This window comes from Chinchilla lanigera, unplaced genomic scaffold (assembly GCF_000276665.1).
Source record: "Chinchilla lanigera isolate Chin_1 unplaced genomic scaffold, ChiLan1.0 scaffold00205, whole genome shotgun sequence".
In the NCBI taxonomy this organism is placed as follows: Eukaryota; Metazoa; Chordata; class Mammalia; order Rodentia; family Chinchillidae; genus Chinchilla; species Chinchilla lanigera.
In genome coordinates, this window is record NW_004955606.1 from 29628 (window position 1) to 42064 (window position 12437).

At 37.5% G+C, this 12437-nt stretch overlaps 1 protein-coding gene across 1 annotated transcript in view; it reads left to right on the forward strand.

Annotated features, from left to right (window-relative positions):
• The window catches only part of LOC102029347 (contactin-associated protein-like 3), a gene marked incomplete at its 5' end in the record, with an annotated part of 54958 nt that overhangs the window by 28114 nt on the left and 14407 nt on the right, over positions 1-12437 (forward strand). Inside the window, 5 exon segments of the mRNA XM_013510107.1 lie at positions 388-544; positions 4246-4373; positions 7229-7399; positions 8214-8432; positions 10732-10971. Coding sequence (XP_013365561.1) covers positions 388-544; positions 4246-4373; positions 7229-7399; positions 8214-8432; positions 10732-10971 — 915 coding nt within the window.

The following is a 12437-nucleotide window of genomic DNA, read 5'->3' on the forward strand; positions in this document are numbered from 1 at the left end:
CTTATGAGTATGGTCTCTAGTTGTGACCATTTAAATATAAAGGCCTCGAGTTTATCTTTCTTTACAGCTGAGTAATATTCCATTATATAAAAGCAGCTTTTATTTTGATAGCGGTTGTCTTTTGAATATTATTTTCAGGGAAAGTATGTAGTATCACGTACAAAGAAGGATTCATTTTCTAATGAAAGAAAAATAGATGGGAATCATTTAAAGATAGATATTTAAATGATGGAAAATAGTCTTTCTTGGAGGTGGAAAACCTACCTTCTGAAGTGTACTCACACACGCACACACACACACACACACACACAACCTGGGAGTACAGGGAACTAGTGGCACGGTGCTGGGGGCAAAGTAGATGTCATCTTTCTCATACTTGTCTTTCAGATGGAGTCCCACTGAGCTGGTGGGTTGGAAAAACCAATGAAACACACTCTTACTGGGGAAGCTCTCTGCCTGGTGCTCACAAATGTACCTGTGGATTAGAGGGGAACTGTACTGATTCTCAATATCGCTGCACCTGTGATGCTGAACAGAATGAATGGTGATTTCCCTGAGAAAAAATGTAGTTTTGATTCCTTAATCATGCATAGTTAACTAAATGTCAGATAAGCTGGTATAAAAGTGTAAAATACGTTCAAGCTAGTTAGAAATGTAAATTTGATGAAATATATTCAACTAATCTAAGGATTAGATTTCTCCACCAATGATTTACAATTTTACTGTGAATACCATATAATGTGAATTTTATTTTTCTTAAATTGGGAACTTAGTAAATTTCCCACTCCTAGAAATCAAGTACAAGTCTCTGGAGTTCTGTTTAAATAATCACTGTAGTACTCACACAGTACGGTAGACTCCCAGCAGTAATTCAAGAAGTCTATTCCTTCAAATCTTTGTCTTCAGTAGATTTGGAATATCATACTACATATTCTACCATTCTTTAAGAATTCACCAATAGGGGCTGGGGATTTAGCTCAGTGGCAAAGCGCCTGCCTGGCAAGCGCAAGGTCTTGAGTTCGGTTCCCGGTACCGGAGAAAAACCAAAAAAAAAAAAAAAAAGAATTCACCAATAAACATCAACACACTGGAACTCTGAGAGAGCCTACTAAAAGGACTGTGTTTATTCTATGTAATCCATGCCATTGAAGTTTTATTTTATAACACTTTTAGACTTCTTATTGCCTTGGGGAATGTCAGTTGAAGGATACAAGTGGTCTTTCTACCTGCTGAGGGAGGAGACAAGAAAGCTGAGCAGTCCTGGTGCTCTGACCACGTTTTCTGTGTGTACTCCTTTCACTAGAGCAACATACAGCCCTTGCATGACCCATCCCTTTACTTTTGTTTGGCAGAAAACTTAGAGGGGAGCATTGTAGTCACACCCTAATTTCAGACAAGAGACTGTGGAATTATTTGTTTTTTAAACATCTTTACTTTGAAGCTTCCAGTGGACAGATCTTAGTCAATACTGAGAAGGCAACTGTTCTCAACATTTGTCTCAGCTCTTCCAGAATATTTTGTAAGTGAAGATGTGCATAAAAAAGGTGGTAGAGAATTTTAATTTCTCTTATTTTTTCAAATGAAATTGATTTCGATCAGTGTGTAACGATGAAAGTTACCAATATTACATAAAGATTTTCTAACATTATAAAATGCAAAATCTATAATTATATAGCATTGATTGAGGTATAGAAATAAAACAATTAGTGAAGCTGATAATATTTTAATTCTTTAACAAGCTTGATAGTGCAGCCATACACCTATATAGTGTATGTCATTCTCAAACATGCGTAGAGCACTTTGCAGATAAATGAAATCTTACAAGCTTTAAAAATTGTCATGATGGAGACTATGACATTAATTACAATTTAAGTTATAAGTCAGCAACAAATGTGTAATTTTTATAAGCTAATAAATATGCCAATTAAAGACAAAAAACTGAAATGAGACAAATGATCAAAAGTTTGGGAAAGGGGCTGGGGATTTAGCTCAATGGCACAGCACCTGCCTGGCAAGCACAAAGTCGTGAGTTCGATTCCTGGTACCAGAACAAAAATAAAAAACAACAACAACAAAAAAAAATAAAAGTTTGAGAAAAAAGAAACAGTGGGAAGGTGTTGGCGGTAGATAGCATAATTCCGTAACATAGAAAACTGAAGACAATATTAAAAAATACTGTCAAGATAAATGAGAGTTCAGTAATTTTTCTAAATTAAAATTGATAGCCAAGTAATTGAGAAATTACTTGAATGTCTACAAAATTATAATTATTACTATAAAACCTAGTTTAAATATTTACCATGTAAAACTCTAGAGGATAGTTGTAATGCTTCTAATGCTTTTTTGCGGTCGGGGGGACAGGATCTTGCTATGTAGCTCAGATTGAACTTGAACTCACTATGTAACTGAAGCTGGCCTTGAACTTGTGGCAGTCCTCCTGCCTCAGCCTCCTGAGTGCTGGGATTGCAGATGTGCATCACCACCCCTGGCTATATTAGCTATAGTACCTTTATGGAAATTATAAAACTTTATTTTAAAAATTGGATCAACCAAGTCAATCAATTGATCCATTATTGTCAAGGATATTGTAGCTCAAAATCTTAGAGCAGCACTTCTCAGTTAAGGGTGCTTTTGACCCAGAGGGGATATTTGAAATTATTTGAAGATAATTTTGTCCCAAAGGGAGGGAGCTGTTTCTACTGTTATCTTATGTCAGAATTACTGCAAAATACCCTGCAATATACAAGTTGCTTCTTTTTTATAGGATAGAAATATTAAATAATGTAGCCATTTTATTTTAATTCCAGCTTTTCAAATTTCAATTGTTGATTTCTAACTCCTCTTATAAAAATTCAGAAAACATTATTTTTACATTATTTTTGCAGTAATTAAGTGTTTGTCATTCTCGTCTTCTGCCACAATGATACAAAGGGGAGTGTGGAAACTAAGTAATTCAAACAAATAAAACATTATTAAATTCAGTAAAAATTCTGTCAGAATGAGGAAGCAGACTGAGTGATTTTGTACAAGTTAGAATACATATGCAACCAAGTCACAAATAATAGAATATTAGAAAATCACCAAAGAGTAGACAAATGCCTATATTTTGGCCAGGGAGGAAATTAGTGGCCCAGCTAGGACCAGGATCCCAGGGCATCCCAGCTTCTCCAGACCTCTTTGTATAGGACCCAGAGATACATATTGCCTTTCCCAGTCTCTCACACATGGGATCATAATGACAATTATTGTAATGAAGATGACAGCAATTAAAATTCATACTGCCTAATGCATCACGTACTTTTCAGGACAAGAGACTATACTTTTTCTGCAGTGTCTTCCATATCTAGCACAGTGCCTGGTCAATAGTATGTTTGTCCACTAAATAACTGGGTTCACAATTTCACAGAGCACTTCCACACACATTCATCTGGGTATTACTTAAAATTATTCTATTTCTTTTGTTTTTGTGTTTTTGGGTCTTATAATCTATAAATTATCAAGAAAAGAAGTACTCAATGACCATAAAATGACTAAGAAATTAAAGATACAACTGTGTGAAATGAATATCTAAATATAGTGTTATTATTTACATTTATAATTAATAATTATTTAAATAGCATTTGAGACTAATTTTGGAAGATCAAATAAATGTGTCATTATTTTGAAAATATTTTCCTGACTGGAAAATGACCACCCTTCTTGATTTTGCCCCTTTGTTCTCTGTGTTCAGTGAGATTGGGGATTGACAAATGAATCAGGAATTGCTAAATGACTGCACCGTGTGTTAAGTCCATCCACTGGCCTGCTCTGGTATGGCCTGGGAGCTAAGAATTCTTTTCACATTTTTAAGCAGTTAAAAAATAGAATGAGTAATGTTTTGTGACACATAAAACTTGCATAAAGTCCAAATTTCTGTGTCCATAAATTTCTATTGCAACACAGGCATGCCCACAGCTAACACTTGGGGCTGTTCTCACACTGCCATGGCCGAGTTGCATAGTTGATACAGAGGATACATGGCCTGAAAAGCCACTTTGACTGTGTGTGGCCCTTTATAGGAAAAGTTTACTGGTCCTTGATTTAGACCTTTTAATACTGTAATCTCTGTGCTCTTAACATACTGAAAATATTTGTAAGTGTTCTCTTAGTCCTGTATTATTAGTTTCAAACGCAAGAAGAGATCACAGTTAATTGTGTCTGAACATTAATTAGAACAATTTTAAGGGTTGGGCTGTTGTTTTTCAGGAACAGTGATACAATAGTCCTTTCCCATAAGGAGCACCTGCCGGTGCCTCAGATTGTGATGACAGATGCAAGTCGACCTCATTCTGCAGCTGCTCATCTACTGGGGCCTCTCCTCTGCCATGGGGACAGTAAGTAGTGACAAGAAAAGCTTTCTTTTTATAATAGTATGCTTTATTAGAAAAGCATTGAGTTTGCTTTAAGTCACTGTGACCAACTGAGGTAAACAGCTTCAAAGGAAGAAATGTTCATTTTTGGCTCATGGTTTCAGAGGTCTCAGTTCATGATCGGTTGGCTCTATTGTTTTAGACCTGAGGCAAGGCAGAACATCCTGATGGGGAGTGCATGATGGAGCAGAGATGCTCACCTTATGACATCTGGGAAGTAAGGAGAAAGAGAAGAGGGATAAGGATCCTAATATCCTCTTCAAGAATCCATCCCCAGTGACCTCCCTTTCCTCCACTGGGCCCTACTGCCTAAAGATTCTGCCATCTTCCAGTAGTACCAAAGCCTGTAGCATATGGGCTTCTGGGGGACATAAGTTCCAAACTATAACAAGCATCGATGTAAAAGCATTGTTTGTGCTGAAGATCAATATTTTGTTAGTGAAGTACAGTTTAAATGTCTAGTATGGAAAATGTTGGGAACCAGGAGAGTTTTGGGCTTTGACAAATTTTGGATTTTAGAATATTTGTATATACATGTTGAAATATGTATATACATGTTTAGACCTGTGGCAAGGTAGAACATCCTGATGGGGAGTGCATGATGGAGAAAAGACGCTCATCTTTTGACATCTGGGAGTAAGAAGAGAGAGAAGAGGGATAAGGATCCCTCTTCTGGATCTAAGAGATGGGATCTAAGTCTAAGCATCAAACTCATTCATTATTCTTGTACACCTTATACCTATGGCCTGCAGATAATTTTATATGGAACTTTTCATGTACCTGTATTTTGACTGTGATCTGTCACATGGGGTCAGGGACTTGTCAAAAGAACTTGAGAAAGTCCCCAGTGACCACACTTGGGACAGCTAAAGCACTACAACAAGTTATAGCAGCAGAATATAAACCGTTAGAGAAAGAATCTAAGAGTGATATTGATATAAATTTTAAAATAAACAAAAGAATTGAAGGTCAAAGGAAAAGCTCTTTCTAACAGAGTAATGTCAGCCCATTAAGGAAGAGGAATGATGAATTTTAGAAAATAACCATTGACAGCCGTCATATTAATAACTTTGGAAGCATCAGTAAATTTTAAACTCAGTGGATGAAAAAGTGGGTTGGGTTATGTTAAGGCCTTTAGGTATCAAAATATTATAAATTACAAAGAAAAAATAGTAACTTCATCTGGGACAAATGACAGATATGTCTTTACAAGGCAAAGCTACCATGACAGAGCATGGTGTGCTAGCACATGCCTATGGGATGGCAAGTTTGTGCTCAGCCCGAGTACTAGGGACTTAGCAGGACCCTGTCTCAAAATTTAAAGGGAAAATTAAAAAGGGAAAAGGGCTAGGGACATAGTTCAGATGAAGGCTCTGGGTTCAGTCCCTAGTAGTACATAGTAGGGAAAAAACATAACAGATAAACAGACACAAATAACCGACCGGTCCTGATGTGATGCACTAAGAGGAAGATAGCCCCACTTCTGTGGTATTTTTGACAAAAATGCATAACATTATTGTAATGATGAATATCAGTCAAACAAAAGTTGAGGAACATTCTAAAAATCAACTGAAAAATATTACCAGAAAAAGAAAAAGTATGAAAGAAAAAGTCATAGTCTCGAAAGACATGCAAGTTCTGGAATGAAGGACGCTAGATAGAACTGAAAAATTAATGTGACATGAGGTCCTAGGTTAGATTCTGGAGCAAATGGCAAGAAAAAGGTTTTTGATGTGCTGTGAAGGGCATTTTAGGATCGTGTCTGTGTGTTTGTGTCTTCATTCTTAAGCAGACAAAAAGCAAGAGTCTATGATCTGGCTGCCAGAGTCACATAGCCACCTGCTGTCTCCAAATCTCCACTTGCACGTCCAATAGATATTTCAAATTTAATGTATCCCAAACTGTCAAACTTGCATCTTCAAAATGATTCCCATCAGAGTTGGGCCCAAGTCTTCGGTGTCAATTCAGACTCCACTCTTTCTCTAGGATTCCACATCCCATATCCTGTTCATCATCACATTCTCTTGGCCCTACTTTGAAAAGGACTCTGGATCACCACCCTGTCTCCCCATCTCCATTGCCGTCAAGCTAGCTCAAGCCAGTATCAGTCATCCCTCTCCCTCAGTGGTGGTGTGATATTTGGACACATGTTGGCTTTATTTCTCAGTCTGTTCAGGACACAGACTTTTTCAAAAGATTTTATTAGTACATATTTGCAGTTCATACATCTCGGGGAGTGGTTACATGCACATACCATTGCTCGTTTCTTTTTTAATCCACTTCCCCTTCCCTCTTTCTCCCTCCCTCTTCCAATTCTCCTATCTCAGTTTTCATTCTTGTTGATATTATTAATCTTAAAACTCATGTTATGGCATATAATGTTTACATAAATTGAGGTTATTAGATTCCTGTACATGGTGTATCTTTATTCTACTTATTTCCCCTTCCCCTCCTCCTCACTCCTATTTTTTGTCTTTGAACACTTCTCTACTGCAAGAGATCCATCTCCCAGTCCCCTTCTACCTATCCTTACTATTCTGTTTGTTTGTACCTTGCCTCACTCAAGTGAGCAATACCATACAGTATTTAAGCTTGTGTGTCTGGTTTATTTCACTCAACGTTATATTTTCCAAGTGCATCCATTTTCCTACAGATGTCTCACATCTGTCATTCTTTATAGCTGAAAATAACCACCATTCAGATGTTGATATTATGGCTAAATGTCATGAATGTTCAGAATGCTAAGTGAAGGCTTACATAGTTATTATTGTTTAGTGTAAAAATGATTCCTGAGGGTTTTTTCCTTTTTTAAAAACCAGAGTCCTTTTGGAATTCTGCTTCCTTCAACACTGAGACTTCATACCTGCATTTCCCTACTTTCCATGAAGAGCTCACTGCTGATGTGAGTTTCTTTTTTAAGACAACAGTCTCCTCTGGTGTGTTTATGGAGAACCTGGGGATCACAGACTTCATCAGGATAGAGCTGCATGGTAAGGTGCTCACGCTGGAGGAGTCACAGGATGCCCACTATTTATTTAGCAATGGAAACTTGAACTGAGCAAAATGTGACAGTATTGTCATTCTTCTAATTGTATTTTCTTACCCAGCACTAAAACTCCATTACTTTAGTCACTTGTTCTTAATAGAGTCAAACCATTGGGCATACAGCCCACAATAATCCACAAAAATGTTATGCCTTCTCTTAACTCTAACTGAGTACAAACAGAACTTTAAGCCAAACTCGTGGATTGTCTACTAATAACAAAATATTTGACTAGTCAGCTTTCTTTCATATACCGAAAACTTATTACTGTCAAAATTTAGTGCTTTTAGAATTAAATGAGGTTTTGAACCATTTAAAATAAAAGTACTTACATATAAAACCAACTATATTTGCTCTGTTCTAGTTATGGGAACATATTTTATTACTACCAAAATTTACAGTTAGTGAGTTTAGAATTAGTTGAAGCTTTGAACCATTTTTAAGTAAAAATACATATAATTCTATTTGTTCTATTCTTTTATGGGTATGTATTTTTACTATTTAGGACTGAGGAAGATTGAGATAGGACTTAGCAAGACTGAGTAGTAAAGTCTGGAGATAAATATGTGAGAATCATTTTTGTTTTTTCTCCAAAAAACAAATTTATTTTTACTTCCCCTTCCCCTACGGAATCACGTTTCTCTGCACCAGTGTGACTGTCTCCATCATGAGCACGTCGCGCTGTTTCACTGTGTCTGCTTCAGACTAAACTTTCTCTTCTGTGAATTAATTTAGGTGATATTTATCTGTAATATTCATAGCTCCCTCAGAAGTGACCCTTTCGTTTGATGTGGGGAACGGACCTTGTGAGGTCTCGGTCCAGTCACCCACTCCCTTTAATGATGGTCGGTGGCACCACGTAAAGGCAGAAAGGAATGTGAAAGGAGCATCTCTTCAGGTGGATCAGCTCCCTCAACAGATGCGACCTGCCCCAGCCGACGGGCGCATCCGCTTGCAGCTCAACAGCCAGCTCTTCATTGGTGAGTGCGGCAGGTTTTTCAATGACCTTAGCGTGACTTCAAAGATGAACCGTGGGAAACCCTATGAAAGTACCATACTTTCAGTAACACTTGCAAACAGCGACTCCTACTGGCACTATTTATTTATAACCTAGTAAGTTCCAGGAGTTTCTTATTGAGTGTATTAATTTTGTAAATATTGTCCTGTTTAAAGATGAGGTAACTGAGCTTCAGAGAGATGGAGTATCCACCACTAGACCCAGGCTTGAACAGTTCATATAGTAAGTGGTTGGTATTTGTTACTACCACATGCTGTGGACACTATCAATGTAATTAGTAACTATTCTCCATTTCTACATCTCACTTCTTAGTGGAGTTAGAGAATTTGTCTTCTACTTGAGACAGTGTCTGATCAAAAACAGACCATAGTAGACCTGGCTAGAAGAAGCAACACAGTCCCTCCCTGAGACACTTTCAGGACTTCATTCCTGGCCGCCTCCGTCTGATCTCCCCTCCTCCTGCTCTCTCATCACGGGCTTCTTGGTGATAACTGGGTCCTGCACCTTACTCTTATAGTCCATTTGTCTGAAGTTTACAGCCCTGGGTACTGGAAGTCTTTCCTTTCCTTTGCTTGTTTATTGTTTTACCCTTGTTGCTTATTTTTCCCAAGAGGAAAGGTGTATTTTTACTAGATAATTTTTTAAAACATTCTAACTTAAAAACAAAACAGGTTAAAGTAACGACTTTCATCTGTTTATGCATTTTAAAGGAAATAGGTGAACAGTCCAATTAACTCAATGGACTACATAAAAAATATCACACAGCCTACTCTACAAAAGGACATATATACAACTTCCTGGTACTAAATATGACACAATGAATTCAAGTGTGTGTTGTTTCTGTGTGTGTGTGTGTGTGTGTGTGTGTGTGTGTGTGTGTGTATGTTTACTCATGCAGAGGGTGGAGTATATAACATAACTCCATAAAATATACTTTCAAGCCTGATTAGTTCTATGTTAGGGTAAGATGAAGCCTCCTTAGAGAACTTGAAACCATAAAACCACATAACAGGAGGAACCCACAGATGAGTTGTGCTAATCAACTTTCCACCACTTTAACAAATATCTGAGTTAACTAACTTATAGGATAAAAGGTTTCTTTTGGCTCAGAGTTTTGGAGGCTTCAGTATACTGTCAGGCAGAGACACATGGTTTCAGGTCTCTGCTGGAGACAGGAGAAACACATCATGGTGGGAGTAAGAGGCAGAGAAAACTGCTTCTCTCATGGCCAAAAAGTGAAAGAGAAAGGAACCAGAGTCTCCACTGCTTTGAGAGCGGACTTCCCAGTGAGCCCTATTTCTTAAAGTCTCCAGCATCTCCCAAGGATACCCAGCTGGGAACCAAGACTTCCACACCTGGGCCTTTAAGGAACAAACTTTAGCATGAGTCAATTTAGGGAACATTATTTTCTCACTTATACCCTGAGTATTTTTTGATAGAAAGCCCAGGAAAAAAATTCAGCTGGAATAAGCATTCATATTAAGGCAAAGTTTCTCAAACTGGTGGGGGAGTTCATTGTCTTCAGAGTTATCCATGAAGCTGGTTATAAATTCAAACTTGGGACTCCCAAGGTCACTGAATCAAAATTTCTTGGAGGGGCTCAAGCATTCGCATTTTTCGTAGTTTTTTAATGTGCTCCTACCATAGTAACAGCAATGGCCTTTGTGATAGTGTTTACCCTGGCACAAGTGCTTAAGCTTCTCTGATAGTTTCTTGGAGTTTGACATAACAACCACACATGCATGTATCATGTAGTTAATGTGTCCTCAGAGGGGAGTGGGTGTGTAAGGACACCTTGGAGAAGCTGGGATGGGTTCACTCCTTCCAGCTGCATTTTCTTTGCTTCTCAACTTCTTCTGCTTGGAGAACTCATTCAAGCACAAGATTTCACTGTGTATATCTTCTTACTGTTGTAAACATTTTCAGACTTCTCACATAACCATTCTAATGTATAGCATTGTTCATAAACATAACTAAAACAATGCTGATGATTTATGTTTTGCAACATTAAAGAAATATTTTTAGAATAAATATTTGCCAATCTCAGTATACTTAACAGTTGTTTGATATTTTTGTCAATGTCATTTAAGGCTTCAATGTCTGATAAAAGTTTGTATTTTCAAAATTTTGTATGTTCACAATATTATTTGACAAGTTGCATTTGTTTTTTCTACTCTCCATAAGGCCTGATTTTGATTGGACATAAAATCCTGAGCAAAATACCAAGGAACCCACTTCTATTTGCAGTATTTCCATTGTAGGGGGGACAGCCAGCAGGCAGAGAGGCTTTGTGGGGTGCATTAGATCCCTGCAATTGAACGGGATGTTCCTGGACCTGGAAGCAAGAGCCACCATGACTCCAGGAGTAGAGCCTGGGTGTGAAGGACACTGCAGCAGCTATGGACATCTGTGTCACAACGGAGGGAGATGTAGAGAAAAACACAGAGGGATCACTTGTGACTGTGCCTTTTCTGCATATGATGGACCATTCTGCTCACAAGGTAAGTGTGACCATGAAATGGATTATAAAGAAAGCATGGGACACTTAGAGACTAAGAGGAACACTTCTGGCGTTTGATATTACAAAGTCAGGGGGCTGGGGATTTAGCTCAGCGGCTAAAAGCGCCTGCCTGGCAAGCGCAAGGTTGTGAGTTCAGTTCCCGGTACCGGAGAAAAAACAAAAACAACAACAACAAAAAAACCAAAAAATACAAAGTCAGGATAGGATTGCGCAGTTATCTGAAGTGGAATTATTTGTGACACAAATTCTATGACTAACTTTGAAATCCTAGGGTTTTTCAATAGAGTATCAGTCCTCCCTGGATTTCTTACTTGGAAGATCTCCATGTTCCTCCTAATTTTCTGTTCAGTACTAATGTTCTCAACATAATTTGGTTACTCTGTCCTTGGCCAGTTCTGTCCTTAAAATAATTAAAATATCGTTGGTATTTATGGCAAAGGTTGGAGATGCTTGAATGAAGTAATATTTTTCGAATTGCCTTTTCATATAGAACAAGTATATTAACTAGTACGAAAAATGTGGACTTGAGTATGGCATGTTGTTAGTAGGACCACTCAAATACTTTGCTCTGAGATGTTTGTCCATTTGTTCATAGGGGAATATAGTAGGGCATCACACAGCTTCTGCTCAGGTACAAGCTATATTTTGAAAAGGAGGAAGGAACTATTTGAGTGTTAAGTACATTTTACTGGCTTCCTGAATACACTTGGTAGTATTTTTCTGGGACCTCTTAGAATAGTGTTATTAAAGTTAAATTTAAGAGTTTTAAAAATATGTCAGGGATATCATATATATGTTTATCAATACAATAGGTTTTAATTACTACAAAAGTTGTGAGACTGTGAAAGGAATTTTGAGAATTAGTTATCTACAAGCCATTAATAATTCCAAAAAAGCACCTTTAAAGAACTTCTCTTAGCCAACTTTCATTCCTAATTCACAAAGGGTTTCCTTCCCCCACCCCTTCTTAGCCAAAATCAGGGAGGCAGAATCTGTGTGGAACAACTGTCTGTTAGTCCCCTTTTGAGACCCCTTCTCTGTCACCCCTCACCTTTATTGTTCTTTCTTTTCAGTTCTTTATGAACTTTATATGACCATAATTTATGAAAGCCTGTTTGTCTAGCAATTATCTATTATCTGAATACCTTATCTTTGAGTTTAAGGATTCTTCCTATGTGAGTCATTTTCTGACCTTCATGTCCACTGTGTGACCAGTTACCTGAGGGTAAGCTATTGGCTTGCCAGTAAGTTTCTTCTAAAGCTGCTAAAGTTAAAATGAAACATGAGCTATCTCTCTTCTTATTTCTTAATCAATGTGTCAAAGAAAAAATCAAAGGGAAAATTAGAAACTGCTTGAGATAAATGAAAAAAAAAAAAAACCCTCACAAATACCATAGTATATGATACAGGCAAAGCAGTTTGTAGAGGGGGAAATTCATATATATA